Consider the following 26,577-nt stretch of genomic DNA (forward strand, 5'->3'; position numbering starts at 1 on the left):
AACATGTGCAAAATTTGTTCCTTGCACACTGTCTGGTGTCTGAATATATTGCATTTCTTAGTTGCGATGCTGTAGTCGTTCAACACTTTCACCTCGATTGGCGCTTTCATTAATCAATGTGTCCGGGTGTTATGAAGCGTTAAAGGACCACTTAATGTTTGTGCGAAGAATTGCATACCCCCTCGATTCCTAATTCTATTTAAAATACATTAGTTTTGAAACATATACTCAGAAGAGGCTGCAAATTAACCCCGTAGATCTACATTATTGCTTTCAATATTCGGTGTAATTTATTTAATATTGGCCCACTTCGATATGTCTGCTCGGCTAACAAATTTGCGTGTATTCCATTATTATTGGATATCGGTGCTTTATTTGTTTATTATGTTGAGTGAATGCAGATAACGTTTACAGTCAGAATTTCAAAAGAAAATTAGAATAATTTGTTATATGTCAAATATATAATTTGCTCTAAATAGGCATAAGAGTAAATAATAATAGGCCTATATGATATGATAATATTTATTGTCTTCAACATCTATAACAGTTGTGATGTACCATCACATTTCTGTATACGGGATCCACCATAACTTTCTATTACATTTTCCTACAATTAATATGAAATCCCGACAGTCTGTTTAACTAATAACGCCACTAATCCTGATATTAACTTCAAACAGTCCATTTCTTTTTACTGATCTTAAATATTCACCATCTGATATTACTCTTCCCAAATCACACTCCACTCACGTTCCTTCCTGCATTCTATTCTTCCTACCATAATTTATAATTATAGTCTTCCTACATTTCATCTTATTCTTTCTGCTTTAGCCTTTTACATATTATAGGTTTGAAGTTATTGCAACAATCTGCTATTTTTATACAGTATATTCTATTGTTCATTATTACTCTTTCAAAATATCGTTCTTAAATTTTAACTATCTGCCCAATTTCAAATCATTATAGCCTCCTAACATTTTCCTAACTCCCCCTCCCCCTCTAATTACAAAAAAAATCACTACTGTTTATCACTCAACCTTAACACGGTTTTACTAAAGGCTGGTTCACAATAAGCCAGGAACGGAAACGACAAGCACGAGAACGGAAATATTGTTAAAATAAATATTTCCGTTCTCGTTCTTGTCGTTTCTGTTCCCGGTTTATTGTGAACCGACCTTTACTGGAATTCCCTTCTTTATAATACACATCATTTTAATAATCTTGCTAAATCTTGGCGTGAGTTTCAAGTTCATTCTAGATAAAAGTAAATAAAGTCACATAATGGTATTTTTTAACATTTGTAATTGTCTTCACGTAGGTGGTAGGTCTACACCTTCCTTTTCGCTTACGTGACAGTATATTTACATATACTATAATGTTCATGTACAAGACTTAATGCATTAATTCTCTCAACAGAAAGTGAAAGGACCAGATGACTGTGGCATGTTCCTTGTTTGTGGAGGTACTAATTGGGATCTCACAGGACGGAAGAATGTACCCAAAGGTAAGCATTTAGTTACTTACTTATGGTTTTTAAGAAACCCAGAAGTTCATTGTCTATCACACCTCCCTCATCCATTTTAATATTTTCCTCCCATCTACATCTCGGCCTCCCCAAAGGTCTTATTTCCTCCGGCCTACCAACTAACACTATGTGCATTTCTGGATTCGCCCATATGTCTACATGCCCTGCCCATCTCAAGCATTAGTACCAGGGAAATTTCAACTTTTAAGAAATTTTAATATTTGTTTTAGGTCATAAAGTGTCGTTAATATTGCTCAGCAATAACATTTAAACATTATGCTAATATAGATAATGCGCACAATTACACATTTATTGTAACAGACATAGTAATATCACAGTCTAGTATATATAGTCAGGAAGCTCAGTAGGCCTACATAGGAAATATGCATCCAGTGACAGTTGAATTTTAGTTGCTAGCCAATAGGATCTCTACTATCACCTCATCATAGAAAATGCGAAATAGTACAGGCACAGTCTATTATTCCTAGTACTCACAGTTGGTAACTGCTTGGAGCGCTGTATCGTGAGAAATGCAAAAAATCACCTGAACCTTTGGACTGTATGACATTAGAATGTTTGGGTAGCAGTCCTGAGTTCAAATTCTGGTAGGGACAAGTTACCTGTTTGAGGTTTTTCCGGGTTTTTCCTCAACCCATTAAGAGCAAATGGAAGGTAACTTTCGGCACTGGACCCTGGACTCATCTCACTGTCATTATTACCTTCATCCCACTCAGACGCTAGTTAACCACAACAGTTGATAAAGAGTCGTAAAATAACTGGGTAAAAAATATGCTTTGCGTATTTGCAACATCCCAGATTCGAGAAGTTGTCTTGGGCAGTTGCTGTTTTCCTCAGATATTTGATCGTCCTGAGTAGGTGCTATGAGGTCTTGAAGCTGAAACTGAATCATTAATGTTGTTGTTTTCTAATGCCAGGCGTTTGACAATAAAGTCATTTTGACCTCTTGCACTCCAATATTTTTCAAAGATATTATCATGACCAGCCAATGAAGCACAGATTTTGAGGAATCATTAATGTAAGCTTAAGCTAAATCAAACCGAACAGAAGGATAATAGACATGACGTTAATTTGTACTGTTGTTAGAGGGAAAATTTGATATCCTTCTCTATCCCTCCTGCTCCTTCCCCTTAACACTTACAGTTAGTGACAAATAGCCCCACTTTGAGTAACGAAGTTAAGTTGAGTTTGATGAGGAGATATATTAGTGACAAGTAGCCACACTATCAGTGATAAGGTTATGTAGAGATAGTGACAAGTAACCACATTGTCAGCAATAAGTTTCGAAAATTATGTATACTGTGTCATGTCGATATTATACTATAGAAAGAAGAGGTGCGAGCTGGATGTGGAAGAGGGATCTCCTAGTGGTGGGGGAACGAGGAAAAAAAAGATAATATAGCCTGTTATTGTGATGTAGCTTTCAGTTCTCCCCTCTCCATGGCATGAGCCTTTTTCTTCTTCTCTCTGCCTCATGCAGATATTTATTAAATCCCAAATATAATTCCTAATTACTCGAGCTGTAAGACAAGATTCCATAGCAAACAACACTTTCGCTATCAAAAACAATATAATTTTACAGGTCCAAGTGGAATGTATGTGGACAAAAGCAATGCTTGGTAGTAGGTTTTGCTAGGGTACTCCTGTTTCCTCTACCAGCATTCCAGCTTTATTAATCATTATCGTGTGGTCCTATGTAGTTTGCCTCCCATTGTGCATTGAGTGCAACACCTACAGTGGCAAAAAGAACCACAGCTTTGGTGCATCACTCCTAGATGGGAACACTTGAGTGAATGGCACAGTGTTAAGTATCTGTCATTAGATTTAAAAAAAAAATTAATCAATATCAGAGTTGTTGCAGGATATCTTTGAGCTGACTGTGAATTTTTTTTTTAACATCATACCTTAGCACATTTTTATCGCTAGTGGCCGGATCTATAGACATTATAAATTATTAATGACAGCCCATTACTGTGGAGTAACGGTTAGTACATCTGATCATGAAACAAGCGGATCCGGGTTCAAATCCTGGTTGTGACAAATTACCTGATTGGAATTTTTTCCCTCAACCACCATAGCCCGGGTTAAGTTCATAGTGTGGCGTGCTGTACTTGTACAAGAGTACGGCTGTTCGACTACCCAGTTATTTACAGAACAGGAGTGGTAAGCATTATAAGCCTTAGGCTGCAGTGTAAGCCTCCAGGTTCCCGTACAAGAGAGAAAAGAATCATTAATGACACAAGTGTAGTTGAATGGATGGTGTCCATCTTAAGTATGGTTCACAAAACCCTGAGAACTGAGTTACAAGGACTGAATAATGCATGTTGTAAAACATGTGGTGATTTGTGCGTGGTGTTTAGGAGTGTTAAAGACCATTAATGATACCTAAGTGGAACGACAAGAATGCCATCTGAAAGAAGTAGATGCATGGCTTGTAGAAATATTAATTAACTTTTAGTTCTATAAATTCCTACACTTATGTTCTTTAGATAGTTAACGTTTTGGATTTTGAAATAGTCCTTCAGTTCTCTTTCTTCTCACTGTTCAAAAGGCAGAGCACAGATTTTGTTGCAGCTTGATGCATTTTCCTATTTTGTATTACAATCTTAAAAACTTCAATTATATTAAATTAGTCTCACAGTTTATAAACAAGTACCAGCTGCAGTGGAAAAACCATATCCAACGAATGCATAATAGACTTCCAAAAGCCATCCTCCAATACTTTCCTAGTCCACACCTGTGGAGTAACGGTCAGCGCATCTGGCCGCGAAACCAGGTGGCTTGGTTTCGAATCTCGGTCGGGGCAAGTTACCTGGTTGAGGTTTTTTCCGGGGTTTTCCCTCAACCCAATACGAGCAAATGTTGGGTAACTTTCGGTGCTGGACCCCAGACTCATTTCACCTTCATTATCACCTTCAGCTCATTCAGACGCTAAATAACCTGAGGTGTTGATACAGCGTCGTAAAATAACCTAATAAAAAAATACCATCCTCAGGGGAAGAGATCTTTGGGACGCCAAAAAAAGGGGGGAGGAAGGGGGTGGACCAAGAATGACTCACTGAGATTGTAACAGACCTTGGGCCTTTTACTTGTTTGAATGATGGTGATTTTTAGAATCTTATGATATGACGTTACTAATATACAGTAGTCATCAATCTTCATCATAGTTCATTACTTAAATATAATTGAAATAATTTATTTCGTATCTTTTTGAATAGGTACGAAAGGAGCAACTGGACGAAACCTGTGGTCACCACATCGCTTCACCCCACTAAATGGTGTGCGGGTACGACTGGTTGCATCAGGGAGCAACAGTGTTCACAGTATTATAGTGACAGACGAGGGAAAAGCTATGAGTTTTGGTAATTTTCTAATAGCGTATCTTGGTTGTTAGCAATTCATTCATTCATTTAGTGTTCTGCCCAAGGGCAGGTCTTTCACTGCAAACCCAGCTTTCTCCAATCTTTCCTATTTTCTGCCTTTCTCTTTGTTTCCTCATATGATCCATATATTTTAATATCATCTATCATCTGATATCTTCTTCTACCTCGAACTCTTCTCCTGTTCACCATTCCGTCCAGTGCATTCTTCAGTAGGCAGTTTCTTCTCAGCCAGTGACCCAACCAATTCCTTTTCCTCTTCCTGATCAGTTTCAGATCATTCTTTCTTCACCCACCCTTTCCAACACAGCTTCATTTTTTATTCTGTCTGTCCATGTCACATGTTCCTCTTCTCCATATTCATATTTCAAATGCTTCTAGTCGCTTCTCTTCATTTCATCGTAATGTCCATGTTTCTGCCCCATACGATGCTACACTCCATACAAAGCACTACAGCACTAGTCTCTTCCTTAGTTGTTTTTCCAGAGGTCTGCAGAAGATGCTCCTTTTTCTATTAAAAGCTTCCTTGGCCATTGCTATCCTTCTTTTGACTTCCTGACAGCAGCTTATGTTACTACTTATAGTATACCCCACGTATTTGAAGCTGTCCACTTGCTCTACTCCCTCATTTAGAATTCGCAAATTTATATACTGCATTTTTCTTCCTAAGACTATGGTCTTCATCTTGTTGGCATTTATTTCCATTCCATACTGCTCACAGCTGTCATTTAGCTCCAGTAGCATATTCTTTAGTATCATTTCCTCTTCTGCTAACAATGCCATATCATCAGCAAATCTTATGCACTTATTTTTCTTCCTCCTGCTATCACTCCTCCCATGTTCTGAAAACAGTTCTTCACTATATCCTCCAAGTAGATGTTGAATAGGGTAGGTGATAAAGGACATCCTTGATGTACTCCTCTCACAATTTCACTTCCTTCTGACATTTCTTCTCCTATCCTGACTTTGACTCGTTTCATATAAAGATTACTGAACAGTCGTCTCTCTTTCCAATCCACACCAATTTTCTTTAGGATCCCCATCACTTTATTCCAATCCACTCTGTCAAAAGCCTTTTCTAGGTCCACAAGTACTACATACACTTCTTTATTCTTCTCTAGGTATCTTTTGCCAATTGTTCTTAGCAGTCCAATTGCATCTCTCGCAGTAGTATGTAATACTTGTATTTTGTCATATTAGGTCGTAACGAAAAGGGACAACTTGGAGTAGGTGACATAAAGCGTCGAGACCTACCCACTCTCATTGAGGGCGTGAAAGACCACAACATTGTAGGAGCAGCATGTGGAAAAAACCATACTTTATTCCTTACAGGTAATTTTATTTTATTCATTTATTTATTTTTAAAATGATTAATGGATTTTTCTTTATCAGTGTTGTCATATGTCGTTATTATCATCCTTTACTGACACTGCAGTAGTTTGTGTGAACTGGTTTTCCTCTGAGGCAAAGATTTACAGTAAATTTTGTTTCGTTGCTAATGACTAGTTATTACCATCTTTCATCTCAGTGGAATTTTACTAGGTTGTATTTTGAGCTCTGTTGTAATTCTACCAGTTGGACACCACGTGGAAGTGATGTCTGTTATTTTCCTAAATCTCTTCATTGCTGCTTCATTGATCTTCTGCTTATAAGTTTATGTTGAAAAAATAATTTTGGGTGTATTTCAGATAGTTTTCTTCTCCTAGTCATGTCATCTTAACTATACTACAGTAAAACCCCGATAAGATGCTGTTCAAGGGATCAGGTGTAAACTGCGTATTAACTGGGACCGCGTATTAGGCGGGTATACTAATTTTGACTTATATACAGTATCTATTAGCATTTTTCTTTATTGAAATACATGATTCATGAAAGGTAATACAGTATTACTCCATTATGTAATTACTGTAGCCTACTGTACATCAAACACATACTATACTTAATTCTTTCGAAAAAAAAGTCATTTATAGTTGTTTGCCATGTGCGTGTACCCCAAATCCTCATGTTTACCACACTTCAGTTTCCTGCGATTACATCCTCTCGACATCGCAGCTGCAGTGATTGAGTCGCGATTTTTTATTATCGTTCTTAATATCGATGATGGCATTCCTAATGAATCAGAGAGTTGTTTCTGAGTAAGAGTACTGTTCTCATACTTTCGTAAGATTTCCAATTTTTTCGACACAGAAAGTGCTTTTTGTTTAACACTTATTGTAATCACATTCACAGACACTTCAATACACTAAAGGACAACAAACTGCCCAGCAAAAATTTCCAGAATTTTATTACTGCCAAGTGAGGAATGCTGTTTGAGAGAGGGTGAGGTATTGTAACTGTATGTAGGCTTTAACCGCGCATAAGAGAGCGTAAAAAGGGGGGTGGGGTATACTAAGGTATGAAGTATGAAGGTTTAAATGCTCAGGTAAAGGGTCGAATACCAATACTTTTCAGGTTAATGGCACCAGTGAGTTCAATGACCAAGATGTTTCATTGCTGTTACATTACATTGCTGAAAATTACATCGAAAATATTCCACAAAATCAGCGTATTATGCGGGACTTGAGCGCAACAAACGGGGTATTTTATAAAGGCGTTATATATGAAATGTGCAGGGAGCGGACGAAAAAAGCGTATTACACGAGATAGCGTAATAAGCAGGCACATCTTATCAAGGTTTTACTGTATATCTGCTTAGTAGAGAACAACTCTGACAGTTCTTGTGTGGAAGGGAGAGAGGAACCGAGAGAGATGAAACACCTTGAGCTGGCCTCTCCCTTTACTGGGATTTGTAAACATCTCCATGGTAAAAGCTTGGCATTGCCATGTCTCTCGGAACAGCAACGTGGTCAGTTGTCAGGCATCCATGCGGTGGGTGGTGGTAATAGTAAACGAAACACTTTCCATTGTCCCGCCGCGCAAGTCAAGTAGCTCCGTAGCTTCGACCGGTGCATATTGACAACGCCACACACAACTGTCAGAGTCGTTCTCTAAGCGGATATAGTATTGTAATATGTTTTATTATAAGTTGGAAAGTGTAATTCTGTTTTAAATGCCTTTATTTCTTGTATGATGAGCCTTTTGATAACGTCAGAAGAATAAAATTTCTGGAACTTCTCTTTCGTTATTTTGTCAGAATTCAGTATTCTGATTTACATATAGAGTGTTCGGGATGAACACTACTGATAAAGTTTTACAACTCAGCAACCGGCAGATTTGTTCAAATGCTGTTTGCTACAAAAAATTGAGAATCTCGCCAAGTATTTATGGTGATCAATAAATCTCCATATGTGCACCTTGTATGGGTCGGCAGACTAGACAAATGAACATACAGTGGCCACAGGATATCTCAAGCCTCAAAACTGTTATGATAACGATTTTGATTCCTGCGGGAGGAAGGGACAGGTGTGGCGACATTATCTGTATGAAAACAAATACTTCACACTGCTGAAATTAAAAATATCCACTTAACTTAGTGTCACTGTTAGACTCAATTACTTCACTGGAATAGAGAAACAACATACAGAGCAGTGAGTAGTCAATGTTTTCAGTTTTAACATACACGCATAACAATCTGCATTACAAAGTCATTTGTTTGTTTCTCCTTGTCATGCTGTCTGTGCTATTAAGCAGAAATGTGGGCCTAATGAAATATGGCCAATGAATTAACTTATTTAACTGAAGTCGTCATTTGAATTTTACTTGCTTACTCACATATTTGCGCACTGCACAGTTTTCACTGTGTGAGTGTTGTAATAATGCCCATTATTCTTATTTCAGTTTCTCATCTTTATGTTGCCTGTTAACTTGTTTTTCTCATGAAATGGTTATGGTTACCATTTTTGGATGTGTTTCCTATTCCTAAAAGGATAATGTTCGTTAGTTTCTGTCTTTTTGTTGAATTCCCTACAGAAGATTGTGTTGTGAGAAATTGGAATTTGTGGCCAGTTAAAATGAGATCATGGAATTTTTTTAAACTGAACAGTATGATTTGACTGACATCAAAGCATAGCGATAGTTCAGAAGAAATCTAGCCTACCAATATATTCACTTTTCATTACACAGTCCCTTTTGTTAGGTATTTCATAGTCATCTTCCTCTGCTTCATATGTCATAGCTCTTTAATTTAGAAAAATGTGAACTTACTCTGCAAAGCCATGACTTCAAGTACTTGTGTTGTATTGGCTTTGTGGAATGTTGAAGACAACTAGTAATTTTTTTTCTTTTCCAACAGATCGTGGTGTTGTGTATGCATGTGGAGACAACAAATTTGGCCAATGTGGTGTAGGAAATCAAAATCCAACCATCCTAAATGCCATGGCCGTAAGTATACCAGATGGAACTAGTTTCAAGTATACCTAATCCTAAGTATAGATTTTTATTTATCTAGATGTAAAACCAATGAATTCTTCTATGAAAGAATAATAAATCCATTTGATACATGTTATAATCAGTAAAATATACATACTAGGTTCAAAAAGTTCCCAGAATTTGCTAGTATCATAGAAACAACGTACCTTAAACACTATTCTACAGCATTCCCTTCAAAATAGTTGCCTTCCGCAACACCACACTTTTGCCAACACGTGTAGAGTTCCTGGAAGCAGGCCTGGAAGCCATTTTGTGAAACCCATCTTAGTGCTCTCGTCGCGTTTGCGATAACCTCTTCAGCATTGAATCTCCGTCCTTTCAGATGACTTTTCAGACGGGGAAACAGAAAGTAATCAGGTGGTGAGAGATCAGGAGAGTATGGTGGATGATCCAAAGCAGTTATGTTGTGTCTGACAAGAAAATTCTTTACAATAATTGCGCGATGAGCAGGTGCATTGACATGCATAAGGAACCAGCTGTTTTCTACCCACTTTTCTGGACGTTTCCTTCTCACTGCGTCCCGGAGGCGACGGAGGATTTCTACGTACAATTCTTTCGTTACAGTACGACCTTCTGGAATGAACTCATGGTGGTTGAGACCCTGAGAGTCGAAGAAAACTTCCAACATAACTTTGCCTTTGGAAGTGTCCCTAGGAAATTTTTGCTTCCGAGGAGATGTTTTCGATTTCCACTCAGATGACTGTCGTTTAGGGACTGGGTCGTACAAGTAACACCAAGTTTCATCACCAGCAATAATTTTGTTTAAGAAATCACCATCTTCATCAGCCATACTGATCATGTCCCCAGCAAGAGTCATTCTTGTTTCTTTCTGTTTTGTCGACAACATTTTCGGAACTAAATTCTGAGACACGTAATGCATGTTGAGATGCTTGTGAAGAACATTGTGTACACTTCCGACTGATATTCCGACCTCTGATGCTATCTCTTATGGTTTTACGTCGGTCGTCCCTCACAACATTACGCACACGCTGAGCGATTGCTTCATTTGTTGCAATTGTTGGTCGGCCGCTGCATACGTCATCTTTGATGCTATTGCGGCCACCAGAAAAGCATTTATGCCAGGCATACACTTGAGTTTTTTTCATTGCTGCTTCGCCATATGCTTCTTCCAACAATCTTAATGTCTCTGCAGGAATTTTGTGTAACAAAACACAGAACTTGATGTTTGTACGTTGCTCTGTGGACATAATTACAAAATGCGACGAACAAACAAAACACTATGATAAACAATTGCCTACAACTTAAAACCAACAATCGCCATTATCAACAAACTTTAAGGAAATGACATCATGAATGTTACCAACAAAACAAATGTATAATATCCCTTGTTATATATTAATACGAAAAATGGTAGTAAAATTCCGGGAACTTTTTGAACCCAGTAGATGAATAAAGCACTGGCACATTTATATGTAATTTGTTACCTTTACAATATATGCCTCAATAGATATATGTTATAACTTACATAATATTACACTGAAAGGTGAAGATGTTTCTGAGATCATTGATATTAATGACACTGGTTGAGATGGAAGTTAATGGTGCAACAAGAGGTGTAGTAAAGCTGAACACTATAAACTCACCTTGTAAGTTAATGTTACCTTCCCTCTACTTCAATCTGGTCACATTGATAGTTCAGGACATAGGTATGTGACAGTAAAAGATTATTATTATTATTATTATTATTATTATTATTATTTATTATTTTTTTTTTTTACCATATTATTCTAAGTTTTGAATCATTGCTGTAATTTGTTTTCATATATTTAAAATACCGGTAATAGAGAAAGACAGCTACTGCTCTTTCCCCTAATTATTTTACTTTGAATCAACTACCTAAACATTATTTTCTTACTGAAAATCACTGCATTTCTAGTATTTGTTATTGGCAAGTAGTAACCTCTATTTACGCGAAGATGGTGGTGCCATTGTTTTTTTTTATGACAAAGACACCTAAATAATAGGCATTATCTAATGCTATTGAGACATATACTTCAGTTAACAAAGAACTGTTACTATACAAATCTGGCTTTCAGGTAGTAGCTCCCTGTAAAGCAGGTTTGAATAATTTCAAGGAAAAATTGATCGATACCCGGCTCTGGAACAATTTTTCCTTGAAATTATTCAACTGTTACTATGTTCTTTACATCTCTGAAATAGAAACATGCCATAGAAATGCAAATGCGGGTTAAGAATAATGATGATGTTTACTGTGAGACATTGTAATAAAAAAATTACTGTATATACACCTCTTTCTCTATTTTGATCATACGAGAAATGCTTCTGTGCATAAGTTATGGTAATAATTCAAAACTTAGAATAACATAGTAAGCCAGTAACAAACAAAAAGATAGTCCAAACAGTATTCGAACTCAGGACTTTTCCATTACAAATGCTACAGCTACGCATTGAAGTAGTGATGCAATCTGATGAAAGTAAAAGGAAGATTAATATTGTACCTGACCAAAGATGACAGGCTGCAACTTTCTCTTTGATTGTTGATATATGAGTAATATTGTCTGAGTCACTGGCTAAGAAAAAACTGTCTATTGAAGGATGCACTGGAAGGAAAAAATTTCAGGGCAGAAGTAGATATCGGATGATAGACAACATTAAGATATCTGGATAGTACATGGAGACTAAAAGGAAGGCAGAAAAGAGAGAAGATTAAAAATTCTGGGTTTGCAGCAAAGGACCTGCTCTTTGGCAGAAGACTATGAATTAATGTACTTGTGCTGTATTATACTTCGTTTTAAGTTAACTTTCATCTAAAACAGTATTATCAAAATTGGTCATCTCAAAAATGTCCTTAAATCAATCCTTTTCGCAGTCAAGACATGGTTAATAATGTTCCTAGAAAATCTTTACATCGTCACCTTCTGTGTCTGATGAATGTCTTGCTATGTTTACTTACAAAAAATACAGTTTGTGGCTTCAAAATATGTACAGTGCTTGAAAATGTTTACGTATGTGTTTATGGTAAAATCAGATGTGAAGTAACATAATGATTTTGCTTTTTTTAATTCCTTTAAGTTGCTACATTAAAAAATTGTTTACTTTACTTTCAGATCAGTTACAAAGGTCCACCAATAGTGAAACTTGGTTGTGGGGCAGAATTCAGTATGATTCTGGACTGCAAGGGAGCATTGCATTCTTTTGGCTTACCAGAATATGGACAGCTTGGTAAGTTACTTATCTTGTAGTGATAATGTATATTTTTTTTACCTCATGTCACTATACTGAACTCCATATTTTACAAACCATGACTTTGAGCATTCTAATGAGTAACAAATACTCTAAAAAGGATAGAGGTGAGTTTTGCGCAAAACAACTTCTGAGGCCTATTTCACAAAGGTATGGTGTTGTATATCACATTGATTTTAATAGCACACATGAGTCATTCCATGTCAAAATGCACATTGACTAAACACGACCTTCTTGTAAATGCTTGAGAGTTATATTGAGGTTTGGTTTCCGATAAGTTGGAATTGAATATTAAAATATTTTGTGATATAATTTCAGTCTACAACTTATCAAGCTTTATACAAATACAGAATTAATTTTCTGTCTTGTCATGTTACGATATTATTAGCACTGAGGCATTGTGGAATATTTTAATATTCCTGTAAATGGCCTGATTTTTTTTTTCCATGAATTCCAGGCAACTAATAAGGAGAGACATATTTTTTTGTTTCGACAATTATTTATTATTTATGTAGTTATGACTATTTGAAATTACCCAAATTTATGCATACATTGTAACATGAGATCACTTACTACTCTGGATCTATATATAGTTGAGATTTGGGGTTTGTCGCATTTGGAAGATGAAATACAATACTTTTTATTTAGGCCTTTCACAAATAAATTTTAAATTTGACTTAATTTTTTTTAATTATTATTTTTCTATCAAATCAAAATTACTGCATTAAATTAATAGCACAGTTAAAAATCTGGGGGGGGGGGGGGGGGGGAATGATATATATAGTAGAATCTCGTTAGTACGATTTTCTAGGGACAAAAAATTTGAATGTCATATATGAGAAAACATTCTACTCAAAAACATTTTTTTTTCTCATTTGCGTTAATAACATCATTTTAGCTATACTTTTCTGTAATGAATGGAAGTGTCGCATTTTTGTGTCTGCGTGCATTGTGCATTTTTTTTTTTTTTTTTTTTTTTTTTTTTTACGAAATTCCATTGCATATAACTGTTAGCACCTCTACCCCACAACTGGATTCCTTCATCAAATGACTTCGTAAAATAACAAGTAATTTCGTGCATATTTCGTACTCTAAAGAAATTTAAAAATAATAAAATAACATTTTGTAAAATGATTATTGAAACACTCTCTTTAGTAGAACTAACAGATAATTGTTTGCATCATTAATTAAATCCATAATTCAATTTCATTCAACTATGAGGGTGTGAGGGAACTGCCTTCTAGATCACACAAAGGTAGTTGTTACGGGAAAGTGACATGACTGTTGTCTGCTTGCTCTGCTCCCTAGAAGTAGTCCCTGAAACTATGCTTATATCATTGCCAGATGCCACACATATGAAGGGTACACGGGAATAACGATCAAGGTCCATTTTAGAAAGTTTCGAGAAAAACGAATTTTAAAGTTTAAGCACTTAATACTTTGTTATGTGTGTATTTAATAGAAATTGACGTAGTGGAATGTCAAGAACGATGATTTCTTATTACTAGCTAGGCCACATGATAGTACTTCTTTTCCACTATAAGATAGGATTATTAACTCAATTTCGATTTTTGATGGACCTTGATCGTTTTTCCCGTGTACCCTTCATATGTAATACTGAACGATTAGGTGAGAAATGTTCATGTATATTTATAACGAAAATTTTAACTTTTTCTTTGGAAGAAGGAGTTATTTTTCATGCGAATTCTCCATAAAACCTGTTCTTTGTTGAAAATATCGTGTTTATGAAGTAATTTCGCGAAAACTGGCGGATATATGTCACTTAATTTTGGACTTTCATTAAGGGAATTGCAATTTCCATGCATAAAATTACTTTTTTAACACATTTCTTGTGTATTGTAAAATCCCACCCCTACTTACTGGTGTTACTTATGAGGTTCAAACCTGTCTTCGGACAGTTGACTGAACAACAACAACAACAAGTCTCATACCAAAATCTAGAATTTTGAATAACATTGTCATTTCAAGTGTCTTGTGACATATACAGCATGGTCAGAATGAATGAATGAATTATATCACTTTTATTTATTTATTTTATTTTACAGGTCACAATACAGATGGAAAGTACTTTGTAACATGCAATAAGCTTGGGTTCCATTGTGAAACTGCTCCAAAACGTATTGTTTTCTACATAGAGAAGGCAAAGGATGGGCACATCACCCCGGTAGAAGTTGTCGAGATAGTCGATTTCTCCTGTGGATCAAATCACACAGTTAGTAGAATGCATTACATTTATTTGTTGTTCATTCAAAAAATTTTCATACAAATTTATGAAGAGCAATATGAAGTTTTTATTCAAATGTTAATCACACATAGTTAAACTTGTATGTAAGTATTAGTATATGTTCAGGGTGAAATGCTTTTTAGATAATTTTAGCTTTAGTATGACCACAGTCTAGTATATACAGTCACGAAGCTCAATATGTAATAAATATGCATCCATAGATGCTAGGATCGCTACTATCACCTCATTACAGACAATGCGAAATAGTACTTGCACAGTCTATTGTTCCTAGCAACCTCAACAACTCAAGCTTCGATATACTAGACTGTGGTATGACTATACTTTTAGCAATGTTTCAGCTAATAATTTCTTGGCAGCACATTTATGCAGAACTTTTTTAAATCACTCAAAATGTGTTCTTTGTATTAAAGAAGACTCAATGATGGACATGGAGCATTTTAGAAATGCTCAAATCTGAGGCCATCCCATCTGGACTCAACACCAAAATTTTACTGGGAAGTAGGGTTGTCAACCCTCCCATATTTCCCAGGATCTCCTATGTTTGCAGTCTCCCGGGTCCCGAATTATTCTTCTCCAAGCATTTTTCTCCCTTATTTTTGCATAATGTAAAATTTTTTATCCTAAACATTTGATATTGTCATGAGTGATGATTGTTTATATCAGGGACGGGAAACAGCCACTCTCAGAGAGCTTAGCTTCTCCCGCTACAGTTACTGTTGTACGTAGATACTCAGCCTGACTGCTCTGTTTACAATACGAGTTTCCTACCCCTGGTTTATATGATGAGTTTTGCTCAAGAGATGCATTAAAATATGCAGTCTTTACATAATGCTTGGCAAGAATGGGTTTTAGTACTCCCCCATTTAAAATCTAACAGTGTTAATGTTATAAATTTGAAAAAAAAAATAATAATAATAACTGGCTAGTTTTGTTCTAAGCATACCAAGTAGTAATGCTCATATATACAGAGTGTTTCATGTCATGAACAATAATTGGACAGATGTTCGAAACAGGAGCACGATACAGTTAATCAAATCAGAGCTGAAAACTGCAGTCAACTACAACTATTTCGTGAGACAAAATCTGTCTCAAAATACACTTAATTTAAGCCTAGCTACCGAAGTGTAGAATAAAGTTGTTTTTTTAGTATCTGAACCGAATAATTTGACCATTTTCTATGTGAAATTTTGTCGATTCTTTAGTCTCCTATATTTTCTTCAAAAACAGTTGGCAACCTTACTGGAAAGTGAGAAAGCAAATGAAGACCATTCAAGAGCCTACTACTACTACAACTACAAAAAATTACTTAGTATTTCGACAACAATTGGGCATATTTCGCATTTGTCGTGATTGCGAAAATCCACCATCTCTAACCATAGGTAATTGGCTCTAGAAATGGTTACTGACTCGTGATAAAAAATGGATTTTTCTTTTTGATCTTGAAAGAAGAAATCAGTGGGTAGTACCCTATGTTTAAGAACTCTAATGAAGAATTAGCCGGAGTCGTTTAAATGCTTTGTGTTTTGTGAAATTACGGTGATATTGTGAGCTTCAGACATGTCTCAGATGGTTGTGCTGTTGATATGGAACTCTCTCTACTCAGAACAACTATTTTGAAATATTGCTATCAAGTTTTGATCAGCAGATGTGTACCAGTATTCCCTCAGCAAGACAGTATATCTGTATTCTAGGCAAAAGCCAGGTATTAGATGTGAACAGAGTTCTGTGTCATCTAGCAGAGTCCAGATGTTGCAGCAGCAGACTATGAATGACAATAGGTATTTCTACAAGAACAGTGGTTTCATACATTTAAAAAAGCTAGAAGTGCCAGTGTCTCTAGATTGAAGGATTGGCATTGCTGTCTAAAAGATGCATGAAAGCCACTGAACATATTTACCTGTACTTTCTTAAGATTAAAAATATTAGTTGTACATAGCTATGAATGGGAATAAAAGAAAGAAGTAGGATACAGACTGCAGAGATGATATAATTTAAGATGGGTGAAAAGATGCTCGATTATGGATAAAATCAAGAATATGGATATACATAAAAAATTAGGAACACAAAGAAGAAATGATAAGATATATGTCTACCAACGAAACTGGACAGAACACATACCAAGGATGGACGACAGTGGAATACCAAAGAAAGTCCTTCATTATAACCCCAGAGGAAGAAGAACGGTGAGAAGACAAAAAAGATAGACTCCTGCCTTAAACATTGGCAGAACAGGCTGATTAGGCTAACCCATGTAGTTGATAATGACATACCCATTGGGGTTGAAATGCTTATGGCGGACCTAACTTATTTCTAGATAAATTCTCCTAGTCATCTCAGATATCAAGAATGCTATTTTTTTCTGTTTAGTTCGTCTGTTTTCGAAACTGTGTTCCATTGAGCCTTTTATTAAAAACAATAAATTTATGAGTCTACTATTTCGTATTTTGGAGAAAAATACCAGATGGAAGGCGTCTGGGAAGTGCATGGTTTAATGATTGGAGCGAGGGGCACCATCCCAAAATTAACTGTTAATACTTTTAAAAAATTTGGAATCCGTCAATAAATCATCTTAATGTATCCAGCTGTTTGCTGACAACATAAAGTCCACTATAGTCTCTTCAGTTTTGTTTTTCATGAGAAATGAGGGGTATTTTGATCGGTGTTCATTATAGATCCCTGTTGCTAGTAGCCAGAGTTGGGATGTAGTCAATATATACTGCAGAGCTGTGACTTCTGCAACTGGTACTGATGATTTTAATTTACTTCTTTTGTAGTTTATGGATGGACAGTATAGAAGAATGTGTTCCAAGACTTCTTCAAGTGATATCTCTATCCAGTGCCTTTGCTTCAGTAAAGTCTCATTTTATAAACCTATGGATCAACAATTTGGCTTTCTTCTGAATAAGGAAAAGGTTTACAGTCCATACGAAAGAAACCAAATGATCTGGAAATGTACAAAAACTTGCCCAGACATGTTCAGACATTTTTAACAAGAGCCACAACAGGTCACATTGTTACACAATTGTACCTACACTGATGTCACCTTTCTGATAACCCTATTTGTCTTTGGAATCCATGATATTCCTAAAATAATCACTTCAACCATTAAAGGGTCTGTGACAATCATGAAAAACCATTTATATCGAATATTATAGTTCCTCCCCTTTTTTCTTTAGTTTGTGATTGTAAAAATTTATGTATAATTTATATTATTTCTAAATTTCATATTCTATGTTCACGTAAATTTGACTCATTTACTTAGTGTAATAGTTATTATTCTTGTATGCATAATATTATTCTGTGTTCTTGGCAACCCCAAGATGTCTGGCAGACGATTTTCTTAAAATAAATTCTATACAGTAAGTGTAGATGTTTTTGTTAGTAAAATGTATATATTTGTCTGTCACTAGGTTGCAGTAGACTCCCACAAAAGAGTCTTCTCCTGGGGCTGGGGAGGACTGGGCCGTCTGGGTCATGCAGAGCAGAAGGATGAGATGATTCCTCGACTTATTAAATTCTTTGACACTCAGTCTCGAGGTGTTAAATCTGTACATTGTGGCAGCTCGTTCAGTCTTGCCATTAATGAACTAGGTGAGTTGTGCTGAACAGATGTTATGTAAACTTTCAAAACCAGAATTTGTATAACTTTATTGTTATCAGCTTTGATAAAAGTAATTAAATTTAAACATTGGCCAGAACAGTGGACAGGTGAATGCCAGGTAATCTATGGCGAATCCTCGGCCTCATATCACCAATCTCATCGACGCTAAATAACGTCGTAGTTGATACAGCGTCGTTAAATAACCAGCTAAAAAAATACAGTGACAAAACTGATTTTTACCCCTATGAAAATTGATTTTTACTGACTATTACACTTTTACTACGTCACACTACTTTTGACCAATAAAACGTTACGAAAGGACGTCTTTCAACCAATCATGGCTGCTTATCACACAATTTTATCGCATCCCTAGCATTTGTTTATTTTTATCACTACCCTAGCATTTGTTTCTTTGTTTGCCAACATTTCAAACTGCACTGGTCTGGACTTCAAACAACAGAAAATTACAAACCACTCCAGTCGATGCACAGCACTTTCAAATATGACTCGCATTGGCATTCAAGAACAAGAATTAATAAAGATCACTGGTCATATATGAAGAGCACCATTCGGAAATCCTGAATAAGTTGAGGGATACACCATGTACATCAACAAGTTCACTTCTTTTATGCACACGTCCAATATAACATCAACTGAACCACCAACCACTAAAACATTCAAATTTGAAAATTGTACTTTCAATAATTGTTTCTTTTAAAATTATTCATGTTTATTTTTTATTTCATCATCGTTAATTAAAACGTTTCTTGTTTATTTCATCATCCCTAATTAAAACTTTTCTAACACTTGTTTATATTATTTAGTTTATATTTGTTATAGCTTCTGCTATATGATATTATGGATAGTCACGTATCAGAGATTGTTTAATACTAAGATTTATTGAAAATCATCTGTCAAGTGACGTTGATTACTGGGATCCGGATGATTGAAGTGGAATGCAAATGTTTTAATAAAAATGAAACTGAATCAACAAAGCCTTCTTGACTAGTAACCATCCACAGAGTTCAATGAAGATTCCATAGTTGGCACAACTGATAACAAGAAAACATAATCATAAAACATTACAGCCATCTAGCGTAATATTGAGATGGTACAATAATACATTTGAAGACACTTGTATTTTCGTAAGCCAATTAATATTTTATTGTATTGGAGTACTTTGTTACTTCTAATCTTTATATACTTTCTTCTAATTGTGTAATAGTCAATTAAATGCCACTCGAGTTTTGATTTTCTCTGTTAAAATCAAAAAGCTCTAGTGAGATTACTGTTGACAAAACTTCAATCCTAATTGAAGGTAGCCGACTATTTTATTTTAGAAATAATTGAAATATGAAAGTGAATTTGCAAGTTTGTGCTGAAGTCAGACTCTTTTCATTTACATATTTTGAAGGATACAGTAGACTTGGCAGCTTGGTGGATGGAAAACAGAGCAAAAGAACATTCACACTGAATATGTAGATTACAGGCTTCACTTTCAAAACTACACTGCAGAGTTTGCCTGCATTGAACATTACATCTGAAATGTATGCTTTATCCAGAATAAATCAAGAAACCATGTATGGCTGGAATAAAGTATTTACCTACGGTTTACCAGAGAACATCTGAATTGAACATAATATTGCAATGTTATCTGACAATTTACTTCCAGAGATTAGGTCAGGAATATGTCCACACGAAATTTCATCCATTCCTACATCCTTTTGTGCAACTGAGATTGTACTGGGCGTGGATTTCAATTCTGTTGGGCAGATACCTTGTTAGGTTTTTCTGAGGTTTTCCCTAACTGTAAGGTGGAAGTCAGGTGGATCCTCAGTTCCATCTCACAGTTCCATCTGTGCTAAATAACCTCGCAGTTTATTTAGCGTTGTTAAAAAACAAACAAATAAAAATAACTTACTGATTTCTGTCTTGTGGAAATGTAAATTGGATCTATTGCATAATCTGACTTTTTGCTGCAATCTTTTTTTTCTCCCTTTGACGGGGTGGGAGGGGGGGGGGAAGCTCTGAAGTTAGTTTTTCTTGTTATTTTTCTATTTCCTTCTCTTGCTTTCCTTATCATTATGTGACGGTGTAGACATTGGCAATGAACCTTCGGGTTCCTTAAAAGCCATTTGTAAGTAAGTAAGTAAAATAGAGATACTTAACAAGAAGACCGTGAAAAGGTTATTTTAAAGAAATTAATATTTGGGCTCCTGAGGTGAGTAACCAGAGTGTTATTAGTATTTGATATTTCTGTGTTCCAGGTGCCGTGTACTTATTTGGTCAAACAAAACGAACTGGTGAGGCCAATATGTATCCAAAGCCAATCCAGGACTTGACAGGTTGGGCTGTTCGCAGTGTAGGCTGTGGATTTACTAGCATTGTTATGGCAGCCGATGACAGTGTCATTGCCTGGGGTCCAAGTCCTACATACGGTGAATTGGTATGTAGATGCAACATTCTTTCATCATATTTAGCAGATCCAGATAGTAGATGGTGGTGGTGATGATGATAATGATTACAGTGGTGGTGATCACAAAAACAATATCAAGAATGACAATAGTGATTGTGTTCATGATGTTGATGATCATAATGACGATAATGGCAGAAGTATTGTTGATCATAATGAAGTGATCGTATTAGTGATTATCACAATTATAGTGATGATAATGGCTAAGCTGAGGACATGGTCTGAAATGCCTATCTTTTCTTTTCATTGTAAAACATGGGAATTAAAGTTAAAAATCTATTTCAGATCAACGTGTGTTACATGGAAGGCACATATCAGTGCCTATAAATCATCATCATCATCATCATCATGTCCTTCATGTATTAGATCCTTGTGGATCCGGTACGGTCTCATTCCAGCATTTTTGTAGTCTTCCCAAATTTCTCCTTTCTCTTGGTACAAAGGCAAGAATTTGTCTACGCCATCTAGTGTGATCCATCCTTTCGACATGTTTCTTCTCACTGAAGTCTATATTGTTGAACAAAATGAACTATAGGATCTGTTTTTAGTCCTTTCAGTATGTCTTCATTTTTACGGTGTTCGAGCAATGAGCATCCTGCTGTCCATCTCATAAACCTCATTTCAGCTACTGTTAGCCTTTTCTCATCAGCTTTTCTGATTGTCCATGCTTCACTGCCATAAGTCACTGCCTACAAATACTATTTTAAATTGCATTTTTTTTTTTGTCTATTGCCTATTTAAGTGCCTAAAATATCAGAATTATGCAAAAACCTATTTAAGTGCCTAAAATATCAGAATTACGCAAAAACAATCTCCGAATTTATAAATTTAATAAATTTCTCATTATAGTTGAAATAGTACTAAGTACAATGTTAGTTGGAGCAATACAGTTGACAGTTGTGTCAACAAGCCAACAGTCAGTGTTGATGGAATAACATTTGAAGAATGTGTATAGTAGCCACGGTTAAATAGTTCATATTAGAAGCGGGTATCTTTTAAATAATCAAATCTCTTTTTTGTGTTCATTTGCAACCTGTGTTGAAATACATTGTAGGTAGTAGATTATGTAGTTTCGTGTTAGTATTGCGTTTTCAAGTAGTAGCCTGTATCAATTTTAGTTTTCAGCATAGTTGTAATTCAGTAGAATGCCGAAACAAAAACTGCCTAAAGTATTCCTGCTATATAAGCAGTGGATTAATAATGATCCAAATTTTACAACAAATGGTGATTCGATATTCTGCATCATATTGTAAAGAGTGCAAGTACATGCATTAGTAACCTTGTTCTCAACAGTTAACCACACCACATAAGATGGCTGTGGTTTATCTGTATTTTCAAAGAGGCATCTCGCTTTCAGATGGAATGGTTCCATATCTAAATTTTTTGTTGTTAAACCCTTAGTTAAAATTTAGCATCTAAACTTGCAGTGCCCGTTTTAATATTTTTAATGCTTTTAGGCTGCTGATTTCCTATTTTTAGTGCCTTTTCCCCTCAGTTTAATAATGACTGATGATCACAATAACAAAATTGACGATGATGATAATGATGATGACGACGATGGTGATGATGTTGATTAAGTGTTGTTATTAGAGGTGTGATTTTATGGTGATTATTTTATATTGATTTTGATGATGAAAATGGTTTGATTTTAGTGAATATTTCGTCAAAAGAAAACAAGCAATTTCGTGCATATTTCGCACTCTAGATAAACTCAGATAATTATAAAATAACATTTTTTAAATTATTATTGAAACAACCTCTTTGGAACTAACAGAAAATTGTTTGCATCATTAATTTTCATTCAACTGTGAAGGGGTGATGGCACTGCCTTCTTGATCACATGAAGATTTTTTTTATTGCGGGAAGAAGAAATGCCTGTTTGCTTACACTACTCCATGGAAATAGTTTCTGAAACTATGCATACATTATTGCCAGATGTCACATGCATGTAATGCTGAATGATGAAATAAGTAGAAATGTCATGTATATTTTATAATGAAGAAAATGTTCACTTTTTAGTTGGAAGAAAGAGTCATTTTTCCTGCGAATTCTCCATGAAACCTGTTATGAAGTAATTTCGTGGATTTTTATCAATTTCGCGAAAATTTGTGGCTGTATTTCACTTAATTTGGACTTTCATTAAGGGATTTACATTTTTCATGCATAAAATTAAATTTTTAACACATTTCGCATATATCGTTATTACCAAAAAATCACACCCCTAGTTATTATTTAATACTTCATTTTGTATCATGTTAGGGTTTTGGAGAGTTGCACAAGTCCTCGACTACTCCAATGGAGGTGAAAGCATTGGAGGGAATCTACGTACAACAAGTCTCTTGTGGGCTAGGACACACGATGCTCATAGCAAGAGACCACACAGAGCAGGAGAAGGCCAGGCTCATGAAGCTGCCAGAGTTCACCCCGTGAGCCAGTTCACCTTGCCACGTGTGGTTGGTTCTATGCCTTCATGTGTGGGAGGAAGTGAGGTGGTTGCAGTAACATAAGGGTGCATGATTTATGTTTATGGGAGAAGGAAGTGGTGTTGCCGAGCACATTCTCGTCAGAGGATATGTCATACAAGTGGTGTTTAATTTTCTGCCTGGACTTTTAGATGTTTTTGAACATGCCTTTAATTTAACAGTTCCAAGGGAGTGAGTTGCTATATTTACCTGAATATACATGTAATTTATGGTTTGACAGAGGTGCCAACTTCTATGGACCTTCTGTAATTTATATGTAATTTTATAAGATCTGAACAAACATTAGCTGTAGTATTGAAAATTTTTTTTTTCTTGCCATTTTCCTCCAGCACTGATTCATTGCTAAACATTAAAAGGGCCTTTAATTATTTACTTTTAAGGTTAGGTATGTACTTTTAAGAATAGTAAGTTTTGCTACAAAATTTGTCTTGGTAGGTTTTCAACAACTCTTGATACATCTGACAACTCAGTATTGTGTAATAATAGAGTGAGCCTTCCTTTTTGACAGAGGTAGGCAAGTTTGTTCGAAATGTTTATCTAATGTTTGTGAAATAGATCGAGAGAATATGGGTGTCGGGCATACAAGGCTCCCAGACAAACTGAAGCAATAATTGCTACTTCAAGACTGGTTTCAGCAAATTACTTTTATCAGGTATTACAGCCGATCAGTATTGATGTGTGCACTTTACTCACAGTAACTCTTTATACATATTTACTTTGTATTATACAGTTTTATAATTTTTATTAGTATAATATACTAAATTCTGCAATAAAAATATCAAAACCAGATGGTTACCCATGACATTTTTTTTATCCACATCCTGATACCAGTCAGAATATAGTAAAATTCAAAATCCGTCTCTCTAGTAACTGAAGTTTTGTATAGTAAAGGTGAGACACTGTTGTGTTATTAGACACAGAGAAAGAAGTGTATGTAACTTGGTTGACATAGCATTATATTGTCAGGAAAACTGACTGCTGAGAACTGGTTTTGTTATTCTTGGGGTCATGATGCCAGGTACAGATGGTAGCACCATATCATCAGCAGTAGATATTAGTGATGGGAGTATTCGAATAAAAAAAAAACGAATTATTCGATTTTTGTAAGTTCTCGAGATATATCTCGAATCATGAACAAGTAAGTTCTCGAGATATATCTCGAATCATGAACAAGTATTCGAATACTTTACTCAGATGGTAGATGCTGCGAGAAGTGAAGAATGAGAACAGAAGGGAACAGTATAGAGAACACCGATTGATCATCAATCGTATACATATAAACATGACGTAGTTGCGTGCAATAAAGAATTGCTCCAGATCATCTCTCTCTTTCTCTCTATCTCTATGTCTCACCTCTCTCTTTCTTTTCCTCATCTAATTACGGAGCATCACCTTTATCAGAAGTTGCAGATAACTACAGCATGTGATTAGAATAATAAAAAAAATATATATAAACTCCTGTGCTTGCATAATACACTGCTGTCACAGATTACTGCTGTTGCTATCACTGTCATGCTGGATATTGAATAAGAGAACCGAGAAACTGCCAATGAGTAATCAAATCGTTATTTAAATGATAAAATTATTCGAGAACTTTTATTTGAATAAATTATTCGATTCTGCTCATCACTGGTAGATATAAAGCCTGTGAGGTTATAGGTCATAGTCACATGAAAATTTTAAAGGAGATTGATGATTAAGGTAGTTGAATTATTGAAATGTAACGTAACAAAACATTTATTGCACACATACAGTGATATACTAATTTTATTTTATTTTTCTACCTTTGGTGGCATTGAATTAATCTGTAAAGCCCGGTTCAGACGGTGCGTGTTTCTGTGATGGATTCCAAGGTGGCTGCGCGGATGGGTAGCCTCCGTGGTCACTCACCAGAAGTAATGCGCTCTGGTGGCTCTGTGGATGGCTAGCTTGCTGGATTTCGAGGGTAGGTTCCTTGCTATTTTTCGTGATGGTTTGCAGGCTGGAAACCAAAGATGATCATATAATATCACCACTGAAACCATGTCGCCATGTTCGTTGTTTTCCAACTAAACCAGTTTTTTTTATATTCGTTAGTTTCTAAGAAACAACAATTAAATATCGGACTTTAACTGTTTTGCACTTATGGTGTAATTACTTTATTACGACATTTACTACTGTTAATGTAGGACTTTAGTTGTTTTCCACTCACGGTTTAGTTTCTTTCTGACCATGAGTGTTGGCAACAGATGAAGAAGCAGATGATTTTCCCATTTGAACTGTGAAAAGAGCCAGCTCTGTGTGAACAAATCCCATCACCGTAGGCAACACGGGAGCCAGCCAGTCAGTACGCAGGTTACCCATCCACGCACCCACCTTGGAATCCATCACAGAAACACGCACCGTCTGAACCAGGCTTAATAGAGGAATACAGTAGAACCTCTATTATCCGTGGTAATGAAGGAGGTGAACTGAATGGTTAATCGAAAAAATTGGATAATCCGTACTATGAATGATTTTCATCAGTTAAGTGTATAATAAAGCTTCGTACATAATTTAAACTCTTTCATAAGTTTGTCACTGGTGGCATCTTCGTATCTTCCATGTCTTCAGAATTATTTGACAATAAAATAATTATTCTCATATAAAGCTGCAATAATAGCTAACAATCGTGTAATGTGAACTGATGTTCAGTTGTTACATTGATTTCTGACTCAATAAAAGATGGCTCTGTTTGTGACAATGCCTACTCTACTTCAACTGTCCATTAATTTAATTTGTTTGGAAGACCATGATTGTGATTGCCAACATTATAATCAGATTGTCAGATGTCGACTTACCAAAGTCAAAGTCTCAGAAGTATTCTATATATAGAACTTCCAACAAAGTTAAATTTTGCTACGAAAGTCGATTTTGTGAAGTTTTAAACCACAGTCTCGTTTATGAATACAACCCTTAAAGTATAATTTCGAAGTGATGATCCCTTCATAGATACATGCATCATATTTTCTAAAGATGTGCTTAATAGTACAATGTAATTCTTGCCTCGTGATATTCAGTCAGTCTTTTTTTTTTTTTAGCATTGAATATTTTTCGTGAATATAAGCCATCCATTTCTACAAAATGGTTATATTTTTTGCTACATCACTCTCCTATATTGGAGAACAAGAGAGCTAAGTGATTTAACAACTACAACACTTTCACTGCTGTATGTGAATATTTTCTCCAACAATTTTCATAAGCACTTTCCTTGTTATGG

The 26,577-nt window shown here is 35.6% G+C and overlaps 1 protein-coding gene across 1 annotated transcript; it reads left to right on the forward strand.

The window, feature by feature from the left end:
- The first annotated feature begins 1,391 nt into the window (after positions 1-1,391).
- Positions 1,392-24,126, forward strand: LOC138706498 (protein RCC2 homolog). The gene is made up of 9 exons (XM_069835848.1): positions 1,392-1,504; positions 4,762-4,905; positions 6,124-6,255; positions 9,155-9,243; positions 12,381-12,495; positions 14,583-14,749; positions 18,193-18,373; positions 20,651-20,829; positions 23,116-24,126. Exons 1-9 carry the CDS (start codon positions 1,444-1,446, stop codon positions 23,284-23,286), a joined length of 1,239 nt encoding a protein of 412 aa, XP_069691949.1. The 5' UTR covers positions 1,392-1,443; the 3' UTR covers positions 23,287-24,126.
- The last annotated feature ends 2,451 nt before the right edge of the window (positions 24,127-26,577 follow it).

The sequence above is a fragment of the Periplaneta americana genome, chromosome 9 (assembly GCF_040183065.1).
Source record: "Periplaneta americana isolate PAMFEO1 chromosome 9, P.americana_PAMFEO1_priV1, whole genome shotgun sequence".
NCBI lineage: Eukaryota > Metazoa > Arthropoda > Insecta > Blattodea > Blattidae > Periplaneta > Periplaneta americana.

Excerpts from the sequence above, each read along its gene's own strand:
- LOC138706498 (XM_069835848.1), top strand. The coding sequence starts at position 1,444 with ATGTTCCTTGTTTGTGGAGGTACTAATTGGGATCTCACAGGACGGAAG. Across the intron at positions 1,505-4,761 it reads ACGGAAGAATGTACCCAAAG|GTACGAAAGGAGCAACTGGA; the intron begins GTAAGCATTTAG and ends CTTTTTGAATAG. Across the intron at positions 18,374-20,650 it reads TCTTGCCATTAATGAACTAG|GTGCCGTGTACTTATTTGGT; the intron begins GTGAGTTGTGCT and ends TCTGTGTTCCAG.